Source organism: Nannospalax galili, unplaced genomic scaffold (assembly GCF_000622305.1).
Source record: "Nannospalax galili isolate Female #2095 unplaced genomic scaffold, S.galili_v1.0 scaffold71, whole genome shotgun sequence".
NCBI classification, from domain to species: Eukaryota; Metazoa; Chordata; class Mammalia; order Rodentia; family Spalacidae; genus Nannospalax; species Nannospalax galili.
The window spans coordinates 884861-910499 of record NW_008330319.1 but is presented as its reverse complement, the minus strand read 5'-3'; the positions used below and the strand labels follow the sequence as shown (position 1 = coordinate 910499).

General features: G+C 40.8%; 1 protein-coding gene across 3 annotated transcripts in view; it reads right to left on the bottom strand.

Moving 5' to 3' along the window:
* Positions 1-25639, bottom strand: part of Nfia (nuclear factor I A) — a 377440-nt gene that overhangs the window by 85430 nt on the left and 266371 nt on the right. For all 3 annotated transcript variants that reach the window (XM_008844440.3, XM_008844432.3, XM_008844449.3), the window contains exon 6: positions 18342-18469. In XM_008844440.3, coding sequence (XP_008842662.1) covers positions 18342-18469 — 128 coding nt within the window. The remainder of the gene's footprint in view (positions 1-18341; positions 18470-25639) is intronic.

The following is a 25639-nucleotide window of genomic DNA, read 5'->3' as shown; positions in this document are numbered from 1 at the left end:
TCTTGGATATACTCTCCTTCACTGTCAACTTCTAATCCTCAGTGACCTATCTTTATGATTCTTGTTCCAGAACAAACATGATGTTAAACCTAGAGGCTTCTAGAAGGCTTTATCTCCTGAGTGTCTCCGAGAAAGCCAGGAGGCACCTGGTGAGCTCAAACCTCTGCATATCAATCATTTCCAAACCAGACTGAAAATAATAAAGCTACAAACTAGGGAACACTACTATACTCTGTACACTTACAAATATCTCCAGTCCTTACATGTGTATCAGATAGCCAGGTATTACCCTGCCTACCTACAATTTAATGCTGCAGGAGATAGAGATCAAGGGATGTTAAGAAACTTGTACAAGATCATGTAGCTACTAAATGGCATTTTATGCCTGGGTCTCCACAACTTGCTGGATAGTTAGGGTGGACAAACTTTGATTGTATCATCCTGAGACACTGAGTAAGGATCTACTAAAGCAAAGCTATGACGAGGCTCAAAGCGATGAGACTTATGTGAACATGGTATTTTCTTTTTGAAAAGTCAAAACAAAACTGCCTCCCAACTGCTGGGATTAAACAAAGTACAAGCTGGGGTACTATATGACAAGGACAGAAAAAGATCCACTGGATCTGGCAACATGGTTGTTTCTCATCATCTTTAAAAATGAGCTCTAGGAGAGTGAGGCACATAGGAGATGGGCAGAGGACAGTGGGAAAGTGTGCTGCTCTACGGAGGAGAGCTCTTTCTGCAGATGGGAGCAAGTTCAGCAGGTGGACAGAAGGTAATGTCTCAGGGAGAGGATGGCTGAGGAGCAAAGGCTAGAGAAGAGGAGAAGCTTGTAACCAAGGAGAGAAGCCTGGATTTGAACCCAGTCAGCCAAAGCACTGGTTCCTTTCAGTGTACCACTGTTCTAAGAGTCCCCTCTTCTCTCTCTCTCCCTCTCTCTCTCCCCCTCCATGTCTCTCTTCCTCTCTTTCTCTCTTCTTCTCTACATCTCCTCCCTTCCCCTTTCCTTTCCTCTCTGTGTAGCCTAAACTGGCCCAAAACTCCTGCTCCTCTTGCCTCAGCCTCCCAAGTGCTGAGACAGAGGCAAGCACCACCACCTCAGATCAAGAAGCTTATCCTGAAAGAAAAAAAAAAGTACCCTTTATCTGTCTAGTTGATAAAAACCTATCAGGAGTTGGTTTAAGTCAAGCTTATTAATGACAGCGAAGAATTTTTCTTCCTTAAATGTTGATAACCACTATTATTAGTGTCCTTTTACAGGCAGGCACTAAGATTCACTGACCTTCCAGGTCTAAGGGTGGGGAACTTTAGAAAGCCCAGTTGTGTCTATCAGATTAATGGTGTTGGCATAAATTTCAGTGACATTTCTTAAGTCAGGATGAAAGCTCAGATATATTTCTTCCTGCTTTATGTTGTACTCTATGGCCCTATAGTCAAGAACAGAAATTTTCTAGAACACGTTAGCAACTCCTTACCATCAGATCTTTAACCATAATACTAAATAATGGTGGTAACTGAATAGGTTAACCATATGGTTAGGGCCACTGTGTAGGTCTAAACACAGTGTGATATAAGGATGCAGTTGAAGATATAGCATCTTTCTGAGATCTGTGCACTAATGATAGAAACCATTAGGGTTCACTCTAGCATAGCTTACTATAATTAACATACTCAATAATAGAAAGGTAAAACAGTCAGACTGTTTTGGCTTTTAGCCTTTTTCAGTGCATAAAATTGTCTCAACATCATTTTTATGATGGAGAGAATACAATGAAGGTTAATAAAACTTCTGAAGTTTATGCCCCTTACTCTATATGCAACCATTTACAATGAGCTATAAGGGTCCCCAAAAGAATTACCACATCATAAAGAAGTCCAGGCAATTTAAAAGCCTTGGTGACAGCGATTTCTTCAATTTTTTTTTAAAGAAACGGGAGTATGGAGGAAAATATTATATGGATTATTCAGGAGGGAAGTGATGAATTCTCTAATGCACTCCAAATGTTCACTTGTGAGTTAAAATTTACAATCATGGAACATAAAGAGAAATGCCACATAAAAATCTGGTTTCTGGACCAGCAATGAAGTCTCTCTTCAAGGAAAACACAGATAGTCCAGCATCAGGGCTGGAATAAGCAAACTGAGTTTCATGCTTCATACATGTACAGGAGGTAGCAGATTCTTTACCCTTCCCTTAACCCCCAGCCATCCCTTCTGCCACGGGTTAGGAGGACTGGTTGGAGCTCAATGCAGCAATTGCACACATTCACGGGACGATGGGTAAAGAAGAAATTTGTGAGGAGAAAAATTATTTTCTTTGCATAAAAATCAATGTAAAGGGGCTGGAGAGATGGTTCAGTGGTTAAGAGCACTGGCTGCTCTTGCAGAAGACCCAGGTTCATTTCCCAGAACCCACCTGGTGGCTAACAACCTTCTGTAACTCCAGTTCCAGGGATCCAATGCCCTCTTTTGACCTCTGTGGGCACTGCACAACATGGGTAGACTTACATACAAGCAGGCAATACACTCATACATAAAATAAAACTAAATACAATACTTTAAAAAATCAATGTAAGGGGTTAAAGAAATGACTAAGCAGTTAGGAGCACTAGCTTCTCTTGCAGAGGACCTGGGTTTGGTTCCCAGCACCCACATGGTGGCTAACACCTGTCTGTAAATCCAGTTCTAGGGGCTCTGACACCCTCTTCTTAACTCTGTGGGCATTGTACACATGTGGTTCACTTACATACATGCACATAAAACACTCATTCACACACACACACACACACACACACACACATACACCCTTGGTTGTCAACTTGACATATCTGGGAAGAGAGAACTTTAGTGGAAGAATTTCTTCTATCAGATTTCCCTGTGGGCATGTCTATGGGGCATTTTCTTGTGGAAAATTTTCTCTATTTTTATTTTATGTGTATGAGTACTTTGCATGCATGTACATAGATAGGTGTACCATGTGCATGCAATATCCATGGAGGCCAGGAGAGGGTAGCAGATCCCCTGGAACCTGAGTTACAGACAGCTGCTAGCTGCCATGTGGGTGCTGGGAACCAATCTTGGGTCCTCTGCAAGGGCAGTCAGTGTTCTTAACCACTGAGCGAATTCTCTAGCTCCTTTAGGGCATTTTCTTGATTGCTGATTGATAAAGGAGGGCCTAGCCCTCCGTGGCTGGTGTCATGCCTAAGCTTGTAGGCCTGCGCAGTATGACACTAGAAGCTGTATATGAGCCTGGGGGCAAGCCAGTAAGCAGCATTCCTCCATGGTTTCCACTTCAGTTTCTGCCTCTAGCTTCCTACCTTGAGTTCCACTCCTTTGCTCAATGATGGACTAGAATCTGTAGGCCAAATAAACTCTCCCCTCCCATGAGTTGCTTTTGGTCACGGGTTTATCACAGCAATGGAAAGCAAAGTAGAACATGCAGCGTTCAAGCTTTATCGAAATCCTTACAGATGCTTTTCTGGGCATATAATATTATCCTCAATGATGTGAACTTATGTGTTTATTAAAATATATTCCCTCTTGTCACTTAGAACAGGACCAAATACCTGGAGTTTGAGGGTCCCACTGGTAAAATTTAATTTGAAAGATGTGCAGTCTAACATCCCCTGTATGGGCTATGGCAGTATGAGAGCTATGTTTACCTTAATATTTCTTGGATATATGGAAAGCACCCATCACTTAATTTGAAGTGAAAATTTTGAAGCTGATTGAAACATTTCATAGGGGAGAAAGAATATAATTTTAGGCCTCTTCAAATTGCTTGAACTGTGAAATCAAGTAATAAACACAAGAAAAGGTTCTGTCAGCGAGAATCTTGGCTTGGAATAGTCAGCGTTTTCTTGCTAAACCTTATTATGGCGAAGCATTTGATGCTTCATCTCTGCACTCAGTTCATCCCCACAAATAAACTACTTTGACCTCCACCTGTTACTTAGCGAAATCAGCCTGCCATCCTTCAATACCCCTGTTCTTTGCCTTTAAAGGCCTTTGAGTCATTGAGAAAGTGGGGAGATAGAGTTGTGCAGTGAACTGACTTGATATTCCTTTATAACTATTCAGCAGTTCACAGTTCAAGCTGGAGTTATACAGTAAAAGAAAATGGATTTTTTTTTTAAAGCCAGTGCTTATGGATGTTTGAGAGGGACAATGAATTTCATCATTTGAACATGAAATTTTTCACAGAAAGGCTCTCTCTTGAGCTGTTATTTAGTGCAGATAACTTCTAGCCTGTTTCTTATAGGAAAACCTCTCTAGAAATTGTGGCTTCATTTCGGATAGATGAGACAAAAGGCTACTTCAAAGCTTAAAACTATTTCAAGTATACTCATTACACTAATATTTTGCAAAACAAAGCAAATAACCAATCTCAAATACAGCTTCATGTATGCAAAAAGACCACAGCACTATTAGCACTATTAAAAACAAAACAGAACAAAAATAAAACAAAAAACAGTCAAAAGAAAGTTCTACTTACATAATTATAAAATACACGAGTCACTGCAGCACAGTATCTGATAAAATAGTTTGCTTTTTCCTTTCTCACAACAATGGGATATCAGAAGAGGAAGGTTGCATTTCTAGTGATTAATGTTACATTCAACAGTGGAGAGGGTGTCTGTCTAATTACATTACTTACTTATCTGTGAGGGATTAGCAGCGTGTTTCTGCTTTCTGTCATTCTTTGTGACAACATAATGATAGATCCGTTTACTTACGAGTGTGGTTATTAAAAACCGTGCTGTTTTCTTAACTGTCTTCATGTCTTGGAAATATTTTATTAAAAATTACTTATCTGACACTAAGGGTAAATGCATGGCAGAGCTTTGCATATCAATTAAGAAAATGAGTCAGTTCCATTCAATCAATGTCTCTGTTGAATGTCGTATTCAAGTATGGTGAAACTTGCTCACCATAATGCCTTTATATTGGAGGTAATGATTCACCCCCCACCTCCCCGCCTGCCCCACCACCCTGATCTTATTTATCTAAATTTTAAAGTTTGGTTTTTACTTAAACTAAAAACTGCTCATGGCCGACATTTTCTCTGGAGTCATGATTTAACACTTCTTTTTCATATTCACACCTTTTTTTGGAACCCAACACAAGGATCCAATTTTAAACAGACAACTCCCCACGGGCCAATCAGAATGGGTTGCTAGCAGTGCACCATCTTCCACGGCTTTTTCTACTCAAGCAATGGACTTTATCCAGCACTTGTGAGGAAAAGGTCTTTATACAAGATAAAAACAAGAAAGCAAACCAAACTGGGCACTACAATTGGCTATCTCCCAACCAACTGACTATTTCCATATGTGTCAAAAAAGACAAAGCCAGGGAATGGGGGCACAAGACTTTAATCCCAGTACTCAAGAGGCAGAGGCAGGCAAATCTCTGATAGATGGAGGCCAGCCTGATCTACATAGTGTGTTCTAAGTGAGTTGGGGCTACAAGGAGATTCTGTCTCAAATTAAAAAACCAAAAAAAACCCCTCAACCAACCAACCAACCAACCAACCAACCAAACAAACAAACAAACAAAAAAACAAACCACAGCTTCTTCCTTTGTCCTTTGCACACACTGACTCAAATGATAACTGCTACCAGCTAATTATAAGTGTTGAATTTAAGTAATTACTAGACTGTTCCTATAAGGAGACTTCAGCCACATCTCTGGTTTTAGTCAACTTAAGAGAACCATCAAGTAGCCCAAGTAGCAGACATGTGTGATAAACTGTATCTTTGCAAAATCTCCAAATGTGTGGCTAGGGCAGAAATTTATGTGACTAAATTCAATGCCCATGTGTTATAAAGATTTCTTTTTTCCTTTTAAACTAAAGGCATCATAAGGCTTCAGTACTGACAGACAAACCCATAAACTCAAGCACATCAAAGGGAAAAAAAATTACTAGTTAAATCTTTTGAGGATAAAATTTCTGAAGGAAAAAAAAAAAAAACAACAAGAAAAAACACCCACTGGACAAAAGAACTTTTAAAATTAGAAGCAGGTGTCATCACCATGAAGTGATAAATATCAAAGAATAACTGGTCCTGAAAATTATTCTTCTGCATCCTTTACTACCTTTAATCCCTATGCATGTATCAGACATTAGAACACACAGTGCAGCTTATGTAAGAGCCTAGAGTGCTGAGATAGGAGGGAGGCGGTGAAATCATGTTGATAAACTCTTCTCTTTACTTGGTTCATGATGTGGCTTAAAGGCAGACAATGAGTTCTGATTGGCACTGGGTCCAAGGAACCCTGGTAACCTGGCATTCTTTAATCCTGGAAGCCAACTGATCATAGCCCAGTGACTTTTGGGTTAGGCTCACTCTTGTGGCAGAATAGCTGGGCACCACAGAGGACACCAGATTAGAAATGATATGGGCTGGCAGTCTTGGAAGTTCTAATGAGTTCAGTGCACTTCCAGCTATGTCAAGGAAAATTTTAATCTGCCCTTTGTTATGTACATTATGGGAGAGCCCTCAGAATGTTCCTCCCAAACAAAGAACATTAAGATATATGGCCTGCATTCAAACATGGGTGCTCAAAAGCAAGATCTGAACAGGTCCTGAACATTGGCAGCTGCTAATGGTGCCCATTCTTCACGGCAGTGCATGGCACTGGACCACAAGCAGATCCTCACTTCCAACAGGTCAGAAAGCCAACAACCACAGTAACTCTATCTAAAAACCTAAAAGTATCAGACAAGCTTTTAATTGATAAGAAAGTGGGAGAGGGGTCAGTAATCCTTGGTTCCGAGAAGTCACACCAGTGAGCTGTTTGTAATGGACTCAGTCATGCTATCTCTGTAATTTTTCATCAACTCTAAGAGATGCTTTAAAATAAGGTGATTTTTGTATGCTTGACTTTTCCTCTCTCATTTTAGAGATATACTTTGTGATCAGGGCTGGGGAACCCTCTCCATTGTAGTAGTTGGAATGCTGTTTAGGAATCTATCAGGACTGGGTTTCTGATTTACTATGTCCATGTGAGCACTTCCCGGAACCTCCTAGCACGTAAATTACCCATCATCTCCAAATGGGTGCCATGTCTTTGATTAATTGATGAGTTTATGATGTTACTGAAGCCAGTGGATGGATGGGGTTGGATAAATTATTGTAATTGTCTTCAGGAAAACAAGAGGCAAGCATATAACCCCATCAGAAGCTGCCTCCCAGCACAGTCAGAAGGACCAGGACTGCAGGGACATGTGTGGGACCCAAAGGCTTTCTTTGCTCTCTCTTCCCATAAGCCATAGAAAAGATTCTTACTCTGAAGAATTAAAGAATTATTTTACAGAAAAAAAAGCACAAACTGGGGACTGGAGAGATTGTTCAGTGGCCAAGAGCGCTGACTGCTCTTGCAGAGGACCTGGGTTTGATTCCCAGCACCCACACGGCAGTTAACAACTGTATATAACGACCAGTTCTAGGGGATCCGAAACCTTCTTCTGACCTCTGTGGGCACTGCATGACACAGGTGCACTTAAACACAATACAGGCAATACAGTCACATACCAAAAACACAATTAATAAAATATTAAAAAGAAAAAACACAGTATTATATTGGATTATTTCACATTTAAATAGAATCATAAGTATGTTGGAAAAATGCAAGACAAAAGAGAGAATTAAGTCTGCAAATAATATCATACATGCTCTAAACCACTTTAAAAAGCATTTATTTATTTATATTTTATGTGTATGAGTGTTTTCCTGGATGTATGTGTGCATTTGTGCCTGGTGCCTATGGAGGCCAGAAGAGGATGCGGAATCCCCTGGAGCTAGAGTTACAGGTGGTTGTGAGCTGCCATGTGGGTGCTGGGAACTGAACCTGAGTACACTGCTATAACAGTAAGTGCTCTTAAGTACTAAGCCCTCCAGCTCATGGAGCCATTTTTCCAAATAATGTGAATGAATATATGTGAACACAGACACATGTATATGTGCGGTTCACATGTATGTGTATATATACACAGAGGTAAGAACAATGTGTGTTGAAATAACTAGCTACCACAATTACTTATAAAATACTTTAAATAGTAAAAATTCCAGTAACAGTCTATTGGTAAAAATATTAGCCAATATATCTTCGTTATTAATCAAATTGTAGTCTAGTACCTATCTACAGCATGTTCATAGTACAGCAAAGACAAGATCATCATTTAAAAGGATATTTTTTCTTTTCCTATCATGTTAAAACTACCTTGTGTTGGAGTTCTAGAAATTTTTAATAATATCTAATAGATACAGTAAAACGCGATATCAAACTCTTAAGGAGGTCTGATGTACATCTACCTCTCCCTGTCTGTCTGTCCATCCTCCCCCCATTCACTTGTCTATCTATTTCTTTCTTTTGTGTCCCTTCTTCCAACTTTATTGTTTGGTTAATTTACTCTTTGGTAAGTTAGATCTCTATTTAGAATAATTTTGTTTCCTGTATGTAAGCATTTGCTTTAATTCTTTCCCAATTCCTTTACTTACAAGTAAAAAAACAAAACAAAACAAAAAAAACCAAAAAAACAAAAAAACAAACAAGTTTTAGACAAGGATAGCTAGTTTTGTTAATTGAGGATGCTAATTGAGGATGGCCCCAGCTCATGGGCTCATGTTCTTCCTGTAAACTTCCTAGTGTGTTTGCCATCTGCACGCTTCTTAGTGACGGGGACAGGAAAGGATGTCAGGAAGGGAAAGACACAGGGACTAGCCTCTACTGCTGCTTCTTTAGTTGTGGGAGGTCTATGCACCAGCTTCATCACTAAGTGCAGCAGAAGACTGTGGTCCATATCAATGAAGAAACTCAAAAACTATATGATGCCTATTGCCATCCACCATCTGATGAGTCATAGCACTTGTTAAACCAGCCACCCTGTTTGCCTCCAGTGGGTTTTTACACAGCAACTTATATTTTGCTTATTTTTATATTTTGTCTATCACTTTGCACAAAGTTTTGCACGTAATATTTACAGATGCATATGTTTTCAGTTAAATTTCATAGTATCTTGCCTCACATAACATTTTAGAGTTTTTCAAGTATCCACCAAAAAATACACAATGTTTCTTTAATACTCCTTGGCTTAGGTGTACTGTACATATGTTAAAGATACCTGAGGGCTAATGACATGCATAGTACTTTGCATACAGCAGGTATTCAATAAATCTCGTTTTTCTCACATCATTTGAGTTTTTCAAAGCTGAATTAGAAGGCAGTACTATTTAACTGTCTCCATTCCTATGTATAAGGAAATGAAATTCAGAGCAGTCAGCAAAAAACGCAGGATCGCTCATGACAGAATACATGAATTATAGAGTTCTTATTCTTCATTTCTACTTTTTCTACTTTATAAAAGCATTTTTCTCTTATTACTCCCCTCTCCAGAAAGTCTTCAAAGACTGCTGTAGTTGGCATGAAATTAGCTTTAAAGCTCCTCTCTATCCTATGCTAAGTCTGAGTCACACACTGAGCTGGCACTTTGCTTCCCAAGACATGGGCTATGACTAGGGATGGTAACAGGAACGGGGTAGGAAGGAAGGAGTCACATAGGGGCCTTACCAATCAGCTTTCTCTGTTTTCCTTCCATTTTAGAATATTTATACAGACTCACTTTCAAACATGAAATTAAAAATTTGGTGATTTGGGTAATTTATTTATTTATACATGGCCAGCTGAAAGGCAGCATTTGTTTTTCTGGGAGCTTCTGTATTTACAAAATCGTGTGTCTGGGTTCTCCAACCCAAACAGCACTTTGCTTGTTTGTTCATCAAATGCACGCAGTTCTCTGCTCTCAAAGTACTTGATCAGGTTCAAAGAACAAGACATGCGTGGTATCCATCTTATTATTTATTTATTCAACAAATATCGATTGACTGTCTGCCACATTGCTAGGTGCTGTAACAGGCTTTGGGAATAAATACTTTTGTTGACCATGATTTGTCACATATGTGTGCAACACACACAACACGGAGTTTAAGTGTACATGAGAAGAATATTTCTTTCTTTTGGTAGAGAGCCTTTTAGAATTTAATTACAAAGGGTTGGTTTAGGCCATTTTCTGACATCAAAAAAATCCCAACTTGATAAAAAGGTAAGGGCATTTTTGAGGGGTGATTAGAGTACTCATTTTGCAATATAGCTTTTCTGTTGTAACCTATCATTTGGGTGAAATTTCTCTGATAAAGGGTCATTAAGAACAGACCCTTGCTCCTCTATGGATGCTCTCTGGCACATCAGTCTCTAATGAGCAGGTGCCAATACTAAAGAGATAATGGGGGAGAACACTGTCACAGAATGATGCTTTCCCACTGCTCCATAAATGCAAAAGAAAAGCCAAGACATTGATCCCACGGCAATGTTCTGTAACAGCGACGATTCCCATTACCGCAGGAGATTGTGGGAGATTTAATCATTCCCCTTAATATATGCTAGTGCAGCAGTGTCCGTGATCAATGGACAATTGTTACCAGTCTGCTGCCTTTCTATTGGCACCAATAATGGGTGTCTCATATGTCTCCGCCAGAAGTATAAGTTGGTAAACTTCCTCTACCCTCACAGTTGATGAACAGCTGTTGGCAGTCAAATCAGGATTGGCAGATGTGAGAACCCATGTGAACTCAACATGTGATTTTTTAAATTTTTAAGACAGGATTTCACTATGCAGCCCAGGATGGCTTTGAATTCATAAATTCTCCTTCCTCAGCTTCCCAGATGTTGGGATTACAGGTGTATACCATTTCTAACTTCTAATATGTGACTTAAAAAGTTTCAAGGAACTAATGATAGTCTGCAAACTCATGGTAGTTGAAACCTTGGAACCCCAGTTCTAAATGCCCTGGGTGTTTGGTTAACTGATTGTCAAAATATTCCTCTACAGATGCTTTTAAACAATTTTTTGAAAATGAATTTATTTACTTAATAATTTTGACAAGAAGGGCTGGAGAGACGGCTCAGTGGTTAAGAGCACTGGCTGATGTTGCAAAAGACCCAGTTTTGAATCCCAGCACCCACATGGTAGATAACAGTCCGTAACTCCAGCTCCAGGGCATCTGACACCTTCTTCTGTCCTCTGTGGGCACTGCACGACATGAGTATACTTACATACATGCAGGTATAACTCATGTATATAAAGTAAAAATAAATGTTAAAATTTAATTTTGACAAGAACAGAGAGAATACATATTAAAGCACCTAATTTTTAGCTTTAAAATGAAATCAAATTAATTCTTTGAGAATAAGTGAATCTCTGAACAAAGTTTATCACTGATAGTATTAAAAATAGCTATAATTAAATGCATTACTTATAATCCTAACTTTAAGACTTCCACTGAACTGTTGGGAATTTCCAACATTTTTAATGGCATAATTCTAATCTATTAATAGTTTTACCATCTAAATGTAATTATAGTTATAATATGTATGTATAATTATAATTGAATTCATTAGAATTCTGAATTATTTTCTAGAGGAAAAAATTTAAGTAGCTTCACTTTTGTTTGTTTTGAGACATGGTCTCATACGGTTCAGATTGGCCTTGAACTCACTAAGCAGCCAAAGGATGATCCTGAACTCACGGTCTTTCTTCTTCAACCTCCCAAATGCTGGGATCACAGGTATGTGTCATCACACCCAGCTTTAACTAGCTTCTTAAACCTACATTTAAGCACAGCACTAAATTTCGCTGAAAAGCGCTACAATTTCCCGTTTTCTTCATAATAAAATATTAGATTTACTTTAGATCTGCTGAAACTGACTGACATATTCAACACTGGCACAGTCTCAAACTTGGAAGTGGCACAAGCAGGAAATATCGAAAGTCCTCCATTTCAGGGACACAGAGAAACTGAGAAAGGCTGATGGCGCAGCCACAAAGCTGCCCCGCACAAGGAAGACGCATGCGCGCGGGCATCTTAAATTTATTTGTACTAACGACTGAAAGGCTAGTCTCTTTCAAGTATGTGAACATTTCTTGGCTGGTTTCTAACCTAAACCCAGGTTACTGGCCACCTTTTTAAAGAGACTGACCCTTACTCTCCACTGAGATTGACAGCCCTGTTCTTTTGTTCCCACAGTACTTAACCCTGTCTGCTTTTAACTACTGTCAGCTGGGTAAGGTCTGTCCCCTCAATAATCCAAGTGACAACAGTCCATATGACCAGAGAAGATTAATTTTACAAAGAACTTTGTCTTCTATCAGCTCATTTGATAGTCCTGACTTTGAGACAGAGATGGGACTGAAATAATACTGTCATTGGTAGGTAGTAGGTTAAGGCTTGAGATGTTCACAGGCTTGCTCTTTAAGACAGGAACTCAGTGGAGTCATTTGTGTATCTACCCTAGAATACTGTATTGAGTTGGCATTTAATAAGATTCAGTGACTTGTCTTGACTTGACTTATGATGGTTAGATGAGTGGTCATTCTTTTGTTGGGGGGGATGAGGAAGGAAGGGAAGGAGGGAGGGAGGGAAAGAGAGAAAATGAGAATGATTTTTTTTTCATCGTAGTGAGGTTTTGGGATTGCCCAGCACATGGTCTTCAGTTTCTAACCACCTAGGGTAGTTTTAAAAATATTGCTACTAAACAAGGGGGAAACGACATTTTTAAATGTCACTTTTGTGACTTCTGGATAAAGCATGGAAACCAGGGGCCACCTTGTCAGCTCTTCTAACACCTATGCCCTCACTGGGACTGTCATTAGCATCTGAAGGCTGGTTGGGTCTTAGATACATTTTTTTTTTTTTTTTTTTTCTGAGACAGGATCTCTCAGTAGCCCCAGCTGACCTGGAACTCTCTATGTAGATAAGGTTGGCCTTGAATTCACAGGGCTCTAGCTGCCTCTGTCTCCCAAGCGCTGGGATTAAAGGTGTGTGCTACCATGCCTGGCTTTAGATACATTGCTAAGACACTTCCAGTGGTCCCATGTTGCAGGTCCTCTGGTCCATTTTGTAGGTGACAATGACATGGGACCTTAACACTTGTTTATATAAGAAAACACTGAAGATGGAAGCCTGGAAATTTTACAACACTGCTGAACCAGGGTGGCTATCTAAACCATGCAAGATATTCTACAAAAAAAATAAAATAAAATAAAATTGAGATTCTTGATACAGAGCTCTCCATAATGAATTATCATTGAAATAATATAGAATTATATCTTACCGATAAATACACACATTTATGGGGGTAGGGGTAAGTGTTGTGATGTCTGCTCATGGCCTATGAATAAATAGGAAATTTAGCGTAACCTGTCACTTCAAGTAGCCGTCATTTCTTTGTGATGAGACTATTCAAAATCTTCACTTTTAGTTATTTTGAGATACACATCTAATATTGTTAACTGTAGCAAACGTACTGTGCAGTAGCGTACAGTCTTCTTATCCTACTGTGATTTTGTATGCACTGACCACTCGCTCTTCCATCTTATCCTCCTCCTTTCCTTCCCAGATGCTGATAAGCACTATTCCATTTAATAGAATTACCTTTTAAAAAGTTACTTCAGTTAAAGGAAAACTTAAACATTTTATTTATTATTTTTATTTTATGTGTATGCATGTATTGCCTGCATGTAGGTAAGTGCACCAGTATCGTGCAATGCCCGCAGAGGACAGAAGAGGCTGCCATGTGGGTGCTGGGATTCGAACCTGGGTCTTCTGCAAGAACAATCAGTGTTCTTAACCACCAAGCAACCTCTTCAGCCCTGTTTTTAAAGGAAAACTTTTGAGGTGAAGGTTCGTTGTAATACAGCTTGATGCCCTACTACTGATCAATGAGATGCTTGGCTGAGCCTTAGGAATTATTTTCCTACTACTTGCTAGTAACTAGATTTGACTAGAAGCCTGAAGGTTAAAAATATAGCAAATAGCAATTTTGAGAGGATTATTGACAGCAAATTCTTCTCTCAGTTTTATTGAGAGCACCCAGAACACTCTGATTCATTCACTCATTCAATCAATATTTATTGAACATCTGTTATGTTCTATACACTGTTGTGAATATTAGGGGTTCAGCAGCAGAATGAAAGGCTCACGTGGCAGTCTTTGTGGAGGGCGTATTCTAGAGGGAGAAAATATATGGTAACAGAAGATGGCGTGTGGAGAAAGGAAGCAGGACTATGAGTTATGCAGTGGTGGAGGCCAGGCCAACAGCGGTTTAGTCTGTAAGGGTCTCTTGGATGCAAGTACTCGAACAAAGCCTACATGCTGAGGATTTTACAGGTGAAAATGACAGATATTTCACTGCTAAGAGATAAGACTCTTTATACACAATGTACTATATGTATTTACTAGTTCATATTTCCCCCCTGACCTATGTTATATAAGAGTTTGGGATAAGGAAAATGGGATTTTCAAGTCTTTCTGATGAGTTATTCATTATGCTTTTCATTACGATGTTTTAAACTTAGGTGCAAATGCAGAACACAAGCATAAACGGTTATGCTAAAAGAGGTTATTTATGTATAGAAGCAAAACTTAGACTCTGAAGTCATATTTGGTTTAAAAGACAGAACGTAGGACCACAGATACACTTATCTGTGTGGGCTTAGGCAAGCAGCTTAACCTTTTATGAGTCTCAGTTTTCATTTCAAGAGAGGAAGAATCACTAAATCTCGCACATTTTAGAGTTTATTCGGAGAAACCCTGGTGCACAGTAGGCACTCACTTGCAGCTAGAACTTCTGCCCAGCTCTGAGCATTATTCACAGCCTCAGTCAATGAAGGCACCCCAGTCGGTTTCCTTCCTGTTTATTTGCTTTATCAGCTTCCTGGCAATTTTTCATTTGCACAGATAAACAACAGTGGATGGTATGTGACTTCTGCCGGCTAGCATTTCATGGGACTCACCTCATCAGTGCATGACTAGCCACAGAGCTTCGAATCTAACCCCGCTTTGAGATAACTGGGAGAGGAAACCAAATGGGGGGAACAAATGCAGCATTGTAAGAGAAGCAGAAGTCAGCGCGAGGTTGCTTGATGTTTTTAAATGAACATCATCTTTAATCTCCTGTGCCCTGCTCCACAGATAGTAAGAGCCTTGCACCCAAAGTGCTCAGATAAACTAATGGGGAACAGGATACTACAGCAGACATTTCAAAGAACTTATGTAATTTACTGCATGTCTGGCTTGTTTCACTTCCCAAAGTCTTCCTGTTGCTCTAGGAAATGTCCCTACTGGACACCTAGGGGCCTCCATGGCCAGGGAGGCCTGGAGAGCAGTGAGGGCAGAAAACCTGGAGCAGCAGGGGTCCGGGCAGCATGAGCACAGCTTTGCTTCCTGTGTCCCATCAGAGGCATAAACCAGTACCCTTAATACTTGTTTGAGAATTATCCCAAGCACAGGCAACCATGAGGCTGCCAGTGCATTTGGATATACATAATTCCCAACATATTTCTAAAGGCAATTTACATGAGTGAACCACTAAAAGCCTCCTACTTAATTAACTGTACCCCCAGGGAAAAGCTATGTAGGCCTGGATAAGCGTGGGAACAACATAAAGGTGTTCCCTGTGCCAAAAAGGGGATTGGGCTTGATGGAAAATCCCCAAAAAGGACCATCTGGCAGCATAAATTATCCATTTAAAGTGGCTGGTGTGAGCTAATGACACCAAAGTCGCCATGAACATGTGCAACATCCCTCAGTTATGTCTTTATGTCCCCTCAGGCCCCGTTTCAATTATGACTTTCTATGCTGAATTCGGCCTAATGTAAACTTATCCACTGCCCTCTGAAGCCCCCACAAACATATACCATGAAAATGCACTTTTCCTTATTGAAGGGAGGACAATGGACAGAGTATGACTGTAGGGGATTTCTTTAAGAAGAGGAAAAGGGATAAGAAGGGAAAACTATCTGCTTACAGAGGATTTAGCCGTTAAATTTAGTTATCTGATGATGGCAAAGGATGTAGATACTCAGATGTTAAAATTTATGATTTGAATCTAAATGTGAAGGTATGAGTAGAAATCACCTTGAATGAAAGAGTCATTAGGCCAAAGAATTTTGTTCAAGCAGCCCTCACTGCCTCCAGGGAGAATGAAGTGGAGGCGTCTGTGAGGGTCAAGCAGGGCTGGGCGTATCAACATCATCAGCCAGCTTCAATCTGCATAAAACATGTGGGCACGTCACTCAAGAAGAAATGCAGCAAGCCTATGTATTCTATTCTAATTTTCACTGAAACGTGAATTAGTTAGGACTAGTATTTTTTATTTTATGTGTATGAGTGTATTGCCTGCATGTGTGCCATGCACCTGTGCCATGCAATGCCTGTGGAGGTCAGAAGCGGGCGCTGTATCCCCTGGAAGTGGAATTAGGGCAGTTGTTAGCTGCCATGATGTGGGAGCTGGGAGTTGAACCTGGGTCCTCTGCAAGAGCAATCAGTGCTCTTAACTTGCTGAACCATCTCACCACCCCAGTGTCTCTTAATTTTTTTTTTTTTTTTTTTTGAGACAGGATCTCCCTGTAGCCCCAGCTGTCCTGGAACTCACTATGTAGACCAGGCTGGCCTTGAACCCACAGAGATCTATCTGCCTGCCTCTGCCTCCCAAGTGCTGCGATTAAAGGCGTGAGCCACCACGCCCGGCCATCTTTTAATTTTTTAATAGCACGTAAACTCTGCATCAGCTCCACACAGAGGTCACACTGAAGGTGTGATAACCAGGACCCAAATCAGCACTTGTATTCTCACCTGTGCTCAGCTTTATCTCTTGGGTACTTTAGGCAAGCTGATGCAAGTGTGGGGCAAATGTGAGGTGCAGGCGTTATGGAAGAACCACACCAGGAGTGCGAGGTGGTGGCAATCACTCCGTGCTCCCCACATCACTGTGAGATGGTCTGCTTCTGCATTTGTCCATCTCATCCCCCTGATTTAAACTGCTTGAATGTAGGAGCCACTGCCTCTCCATCTACCCTTGAATTCCCAGAACCTTCATCATATCTCATCCAGAAAGTTCCACTGAACACTGCCGAATGGGTGAATGAATGAGCTATGTAAGGTGCTGGGTCAAAGGAAAGCACACAGGAAGCTTTGCATTTTTATAAAGGGAGGGAGACAAAAGACCCAGCCAATAGGGCCTGAGGGTTTATTATTATTTGTTTTTAATTATGATGGGGCACAATAAAGTAGGGAGGAAGTAAACACTTCTGTGAATGCTAGACGTAGTGCAGACTATTGTAACTATACAGTCAAGACCTGGAATAGTTCCATCACCCCTAAATGCCCCTTTTGCTACACCTTATACTTAGAGTTTGTACATCGAAAAACTGTTAGGGAGGAGAGGGATAAGATGTGAAGACAAAGGGTTAGTTCCAAGATTTTCTTGGTGCTTGTATGTTCTTGCAGGTAAGCACTTTGAAAAGGGACTAGGGAGGGATAACCAAAGAATTCGTTCACCCAGTGTTTCATTCTCACCCTCTACTGGCATAATTCTTAACCTTACTTAATCTTCAAAAGCACTGAAATAGCTATTAATATTATCAGATTGTAAAATAGGGACCCAGGTCCTGGAAAGTTAGGTAATTTGACTACCCACACAGTCCGGTGCTTGAAGCCATGACAGCACTTCAGCTGATTCTTAAACCATCTCTCTATCCCATTTCTCTGTCCCCACCTGACTTGTCATATTGAGGAAGGCAGTGGAGATGAGTCCCCCTGAGTCACATGAAAGTTAGGCATCACGGTTTCCAAAAGCCACAGCTGTGAGAATCGCTCTTGCTACTCTTCAGACTCCACAGCCGTGGCCGACAACTTGGGATGACAGACCAACACCATGTGCTCAGGTTAGTGCTGATGGGACAAAGGTGGCTGTTGTGTTTAGAGAATCATGATGACAGCCAGTGATGAGAAAATTCACAAAATGTTCTCAAGTTCTAAAAATCCAAGTGAAGCGGTAGCATGGGAACTCACTCTGCCTTTCACTGCTGTCAATTCAGTTGGAAACACTGATGAATTTTTGTTATGAATACTAAAATATAATTTAAATAACAAAACCCAAAAGTATATAAGTGAAAAAGCAAAAGAGCACTGCAGGCCCAGCCATGAAAGAGGCTAAGGCAGGAGGAACACTTGAGCCTAGAAGCTGAGGCCCATCTGAGAATAGAGTGAGAATTCAGCTCAATAAAGTAAGCAAAAAACCAAAAGCAACTGAATGTGGGCACACAGTGCAGGCTACATCTGTGAGTGGAGACGACGCTGTTCGCACTGTTTCAGTGGAATCTGCTGTGCTCTGACACTCTTTTGTGAATGTGGCAATCAACTGCAGTGCAAGCACATGTGTACGTTGCGTTCTTCACTCTGACCTGTGGGATGGGTCCCCAGTGCATCTCCCCTGCTCACCTGGCTCCACTTCGTGCCATCCGCTGGACTGACTGCCACTCCCTGGGGAGCGCCCTTGGCCTGTGTAAAATGGTTCTTCACCAGGACTGTCCATTTCATCCTCCACAGACTTGAGGCGCTTTGTGGAGCTGAAAGAACAAAGGAGTGCATGTTTAAAAGCATCCCAAGCTACCTTTCTCTCAGATACTGCATCTCTAGTGGAAAGAGAGCCCACAGCGAAGCCACTGGGCAGATGCAAGAGTTCCAGGCCACCAGGCAGCCTCTTGTACAGTTGGGTAAGTCACTGGACATGGTATACAATTTTGGCTTGTGTTGTTTCAAGCGTCTGGATTTGCTACCCTCTCCTGTGCCTTTTTATTTTATGGATATGTAGCTGGCTCCTGCTCTGGCCTCCACCTGGAAGTGCTGGCAGCATGCCCAGGTTTCCTATCTCCACGGATGGTGGCTCAGGGCTGGCCATCAGCAGTGCACTACATAGCTATTCAAATTCCTGCTGAAGCCCCAGAAAGGATAAAAATAAGTAAATAGAAACCAGGGCTCATGATCCTTCCAGGAAAACTTTTATTGCTTTTTTTCCTTCACATTTCCCATCTTCCACTTGGATCTGTTAATTTAAAAAATACTAAATACACATGCAAGCAGTCCAGGTACTCTCTAGACACTAGAGATAAAACACTGAACAAAATGGCTAAAAATAGGAGGAAGGAATGCACTGCCCCACGATAAGGAGGGATAGATGCACAGAGTGGCCTAGGGATTTCTATGCCCTTCCTCTACAGGTTGATTACCAAAGTGATGTTTCATTCTATCAGGGTAAAAAGGAAGACTTTTGTTTTACGGAGAGGTGTGACTCAGAAACTTCAATAATATATCTCTTTTCCTCCAGCCGAAGGACTGAATTCCTCCTCCCAGTGTGCAACTTGAGGGGGGAAGGCAGGAAACACTGCCGGCTGCTATTTCTGTTCCAGCTGAGTGGACTGAGGGCGCCAACAACACGTTACAGAATGGGCACTTCTCATGCCTGTGGTTGTGACTGCTGGGAAACCTCTGCTCATGGGTCAGGATGCAGAATTTTCCATGGGTTTCATTCATCAAACACTCAGTGCATAGCTCCTCTGTGCCAGGTGCAGCCCTAAGTGTGGAAAACTGTGTGGGTCAGACATAGCTCTCCATGAACAGAGATGGAGAGGTCAAAGAAAAGCAGATGGATCACTAAGGAACCATGCACGGGCTATGGTAGAGCACACGATGGGGAAGGAAACATTGGTACTTACTTCTGGAGGCTGAGAAAGATTTAAAGACAGCTCAGGAGCTCCCTGCTCTAAGTGTTAAGGAGACAGAGACAGAAAAAGGAAACGGCTGGGGGAGGCTGTTACTCTACTAATGCACCACTCAGGCAGCTATTTTGGTTTAAATTTTTTTTTAAATCCTTCAGTATTATTTGGCACACTGCCACTGTCTCGAGCTCCATAAGCTTTGGCTAACCTTGGCATTCCTCCCTTGACACTCTTAATGTTCTAAAACCCAAAAGGTTAATGTCTGTCCCTGGGGTTACTGTAGAACCTAGCCCACACAGAGTGCCAGGACAGCGTCCACTCACTGCTGAGCTCACGGTGCACAGGTTTGCAGACACTGAGCATCATCTCAAGAGCGGCTGCTTGCCAGAGGCAGTGGCAAGAGCCAGGTACAATACACGCAGAGAACTATGTCTGGGATGGAGAAGTTGAAGGAGGAGGAGGGTGGAGGGCAGAGAAGATACTGTGTCTGGACTTCATCTGCTATGCAATGAAGACTCCTGAAGCCCTCTTCATAGGTGTGACATGGGAGTTATGGAAAAGTGACTAGTGAGTGCAAACCATGGGGTAAGGAAAACAACTGGTAAAGAAGGAGGTGCAACCCAGATGAGGGGTGCAGATGAGGTGACTGCAACCATTTGAATTTATCTTATTTATTTTTTGTCTTTTTGAGACAGGGTCTCCCTGTAGCCACAGCTGGCCTAGAACTTGCTATGTAGACCATGCTGGCCTCAGTCTCACAGAGATCTGTCTGCCTCTGCCTCCTGAGTGCTGGAATTAAAGGTATACACCACCACACTTGGCCCAGTCCGCAACCATCTGAATTTTAAGATATACAGGGTGCAATTTAGGCTAAAAATTTAAATTATGTATGTTGCTGACCCAGTGTTCTTAAGTTTTAAGTTCTAATCTTATTAAACTAGATGAGAGAAAAGCAACCTAACTGTACCATGCTAACTTAGACCTAAGGAAAGGTCTTTAAATTACTTAGTTAATGACCTTTGATTTTCCTTGATCTTCCATGAAAAATGCCACTTGAAGAACTTTTCTGTTTTATGTAAAATGTGTCTAATGGAAGCTCTTTAATACAGATCATACATACAGACTACTTAATTTCAACATATAAAAGGAAAATCTGGTGTCTCTGAATGAATTTACTGTCTCCTTCAGTAGACAATACAAGTTATCTAATCCATTGGTTCTCCTTGCCTAGCAACCAGGAAGCTCACTGCCAAATTTAAGGCATGTCTCTAAATTAAGGTTCCTTCACTGACCTAATGATCTCTCCCATCTTTCATGTGGTCTGGCTTCATTTTCCACATTTAGCAATACCTGTTGTGAGTTAACGTTGTCAGGTTCTTGAAATCATCTTGTAAGTCAGAAGACTATAAATTGGAAAAAAAAAAAATCCCAAGATGCGGTCCAGTCAATCCTAAACCCAGACCTCCATGCTCTGGTCTAAACTGTAAGAGTCTTAGGGGAGTAACTATGTTTTTTGGGTGTGTGTGTGTACTACTTTGATTTTTCATGATTCTTATATTACTACATCTAGACTTCTGCGTCTAGGGTTATGTTGTTGATTAAACTTTTTTAAAGCAGCTATATTCTTTCAGCTGAAGTCTTAGTGATATTCAAAGGGTAGCATTCAGGTGCTGGCTCAGCAGTAGAGCTCTCTGCTGATGTGCTCTGGGTACACAGGGTACAACTCCTGTATTGTTCCAAGAGTAGAATAATTTCTTCCTGGGAGATCTCTGCATTTTTCTCTTGTTTACTAACAATTCTACCCCAGACAGCTTTCCTTTTCTTACACATCTATCAGGATGTCAGCATATATATGGTCTTGGGTTTAGGTGGCAGAACTTGGTCTTGGTAACCAGAAACATGCGTGACTCACAGGCAGTGGATATTACCAAAGTCCCCCTCACCATGGATGACAACTCAAGAATGCCTGCCTCTATTCTTTTTTTTTCTTTACTATTTTTATTTTATGTGTATGAGTATGAGTTTATCGGTCACATGTATGTTAAGTGTACCCATGTTGTGCAATAGCAGCGGAGGTCAGAAGGGGGCATCAGATCCCCTGGAACTGGAGTTACAGACAGTTGTTAGCCGTCATGTGGGTGCTGGGAATCGAACCTGGGTCCTCTGCCAGAGCAGTCAGTACCCTTAACCACTAAGATATCTCTCCTGCCCCATTGCTGCCTCTTTTCATTAGTGTCATTTTTTTTTTTTATATCTTTAGTGCTTACTAACAGTGTTAGACTAATACAGACACTCAAAAGCTGCTGTATGAGCTCTGTTACAAGGCTCCATCCAAGCACCTTAGTCAAAGGAGATCCACCCTCGAAGGCCAATTCCACTGCACGTTACTCTCCTATTGTCAGTATTTTTCTGGGTTTTAAAGGTTTGATTTCCTTGGTATTCTCTAATAACATGCAGGCATGAATCACACATGTGGGAGACTCAGTGGTTACAGCTGACACTTGAGCTTGCAGGTGAGGACTTTCAGAATGGACACAGGCTAAACATCTGCAAGACCAAAGAGTGGGTGGAGGGAGAACAGAATCCTGTGTGGAGAGTGAGCAGTGCTGGGAAGGATGGGCACAGGCTTCCAAGACAGTTTGCTTACTCCATAAACTGAGCATCAGGTTATCTTGATGAAGTTCTTTAAAACAAAACATCTATTTTATTCTTATTATTACACTACATTTTTATGATTTGGGAGAGGTTTACCCTGGAACAAAATAAAACATTTGGAAAATAACTATTAATCTCCTTTATGTTTACTTATTTCTTAACTTTTAGAAATGAAATTGTCCTTGATTGTTTCTTGCTCCTGACCATCTAACAAAGGGACTCTACTGTTTTATTTCTTACTAAGTGTGAGACCTACAGGCTTTATTTTGTACCCACAAGACCATAACAAACCCCCTTTCTGAGTGTTCACATACACTACTATGAATATTTTCCTTCTTTGTCAGTGTGTAAAGCTCCTCTGATTGGATTGGTCTTTGTGCTCACAGTGTTGAGGAAAAGAGGCTGGTGCTTAATGTTTTTGCTGAGTTGGGCAAATTAGACATTGTCCTTCAAGGGACATGGAGCCTAGAAAGGGAGGCAAGACAAGTTCGTATCACTAATACAGTAATAGTATACAGCTAATGAGCGCTACAGGCCAAAGCAAGGTGGAGATTCCAGATGCTTCTTTGTTAAGATCCCACATTCATTGTTCCTGACAAGTGTCAAGCACATTCTTAAGACAATTCAATGTGAAATGATGATGGTTTGTGAATTTCAGAAGACTTGAGTTTGAACGGGGACTGTATCTTTACTAGGACCATAGCTGTGAACAAGTTACTTAACTTCTCTGAGCTCTGGATGGTTCTATTATTATGATGGGAAAATCATCCATGCTCTGAGATGATTGTGAATATTAAGCCAGACAGGATGTATAAAGTCACAAACCAATTAATATTGGCATAGCATGAACAAATAGTGATCGATTGATATACCTTTCTATATGTAAATCTGGGCTATTCTTCAAGTCTTATTATCTAACCTATAACAGGTATTTCTGTTGATTTTATATATTCAAGGACTATGGCTTTTTTTTTTTTTTAATACCTTAGCAGGACCAGTGAAATGGCTCACCAGTTAAAGTGCTTGCCTTGCAAGCCTGATAACCCAGGTTCCATCCTTGAAACCCATGTAAAGGTGGCAGGAGAGGACTGACTCCTAAAATTGTCCTCTGACCTCTACATGAGTACTCTGCTGGCATTTGCTCTCTCTTTCTAATAAATCAATCAATCAGTCAGTCAATCAATCAATCAATCAATCAATCATCAATCAATCACCTTAGGAAGAGGCCAATGAAAGAAAAACATGTACAGTAGTTGAGCTATTAACTACTGTTGTTTATAATTATCTCATCGGGGTTAGTTATTTACAGAATTGGAGAATGACACTAGCCTCTTAACTGACACTAATAATCACGTTTCCATCCACAGGGGTGTATACATAAAATAATAAAATAAGCTGGAGTGTTTGGAAGGACAGGGGCGAGGAATGCTGTTAGAGAGGTACACGGGACATGTGTGGCACAAATACAAAGAAAGCCACCCATGAACTTTTAAATTAAGAACTTGCCCACAAGTATTTGCAAAGCATTTCTTGTTGACTAAATGCATTTATACATAGTTTCTCTTCAATCAGCAAACATTCAAGATCCTCCAAGTGTATTGACATCCAAATGTATTCACAATCTCTTTTTAATAATAGAAAAAAACTATTATAAATGAACTTTGGGTTTGAGACTTTTTGGTTTTTCTAGAGGAGCTTATACTACAATGACGGGGTATGGGGCATTAAAAAACATCGAAGAAGTAGGAGATAGAGGTTCTGTTCAGTGAGCAGTGGTTTCTCTAACTGCCTTCACAGTAATAGAAATGACTACTTGATTCTTCTTAAAATAAATGTTTTTAAAAAAGCACTATTCAGGGGGCTGGAGAGATGGCTCAGCAGTTAAGAGCACTGACTGTTCTTGCAGAAGACCCGGGTTCAAATCCCAGCACCCACATGGCAGCTAACAACTGTCCATAACTCCAGTTCCAGGAGATCCAACAGCCTCTTCTGTCTTCCGCGGGCATTGCACGACATGGGTGCACTTATCTACATGCAGGCAAAACACACATATGCATAAAATAAAATAATAAATAAAATATTAAAAAAAAACCCACCACCACCATTCAGAAAAGGAGCCCCATCAGGGAAAATGTCTGTTCTCTGGGTGTCATTTTAAATCATAAAATCATACTTGCTTTAGCAGAAATATACCTCTGACAAATGTTTTTCTGCAAAGGACACAAACATAAGGATGGTCCTGCTCTTCCCTTTGTTGTCACAGTCCAATGCACAAGCCAACCTGTAAAGGAATACTATGATTCTGATGTCTAATCCCCAACTCCTGCTATAGGTTATCTAGAGATACAAGATCTTGCAAAGTACTCTTTTGGATGTTGGCTTTGAGACCTAACTTAAGGGGGTCAAGAAACCTGGAGTTCACACTAGGCTGTGCTTTCCAGCTTTATTTAGTCTTTTAAGTCTATGGGCTGGCCTTATCCTGCTTCTGGCTTCTACTATTTTAAAATGTCATACCAGGACATCAAAGCAGTTGTATCTTTTCGGGAACCCCAAACAGACTGGATTTGGGGAACTTTAGGCCTCAGCAGGCTGAGAAGACTGGGACCAGGGTGGCTAGGTTGGTGTCATCAATGTCTACTTTCTGCCAAACAAGCCAAAGCACTCACCTCCTTCTCCCCAGTCAAGTCCATCCTCCCTTCCCAGGGCACATACTCCATTCATCACTGTGCTTCTCCATGGCTTTGCTCATGTTCTCTCTCACCCAAAATATCATACTTTTCCACCCACTTCACCAAACAAAGCCTATTCAAATAATTTTTATTTCATGATATACAATTTAAGTAATTGCTTTTATTATTGGCTAGTCTGTATATGTGCGCATATTATGTGTATGGTATAGATATTGTGTGTGTATAATCTGTAATTTGCTCCAAGTGATTTGTTTTGTTTTGCCAGTGAGACAGCTTGCTTCAGCGTAACCCAGCACTTCTGTTCCTTCTATTGTCATAGACATATTGCTAAACATCTAGTAGGCTCAGAATTAAAAATCCAGGTATGACCCTGTCTAGAACTTGTAATGCTAATTACTATTGCCTTTACTTCTCCTTCACATCTCCTAGGTACCAGTCAAGGACTTTCTTTTCTCCCTACAGTTAAGAACTATGAAATTTGGGAGTCTTTTAAATAGACCCACTGAAGGGAGTACCCCAATTGCCTCACCCCGTGTTCCTGTTCAGCATGGAAGAAGCCAGAGTGGTCTGTGTCCCGATTCCCTATTAGCAATTTGGGTAACTTCTTCAGAGGATGGTGTGATAAGAATAGGAGGTAGGAATTGGCTAGGTAGTTAGGGTAAAAAGACCCCAAAGA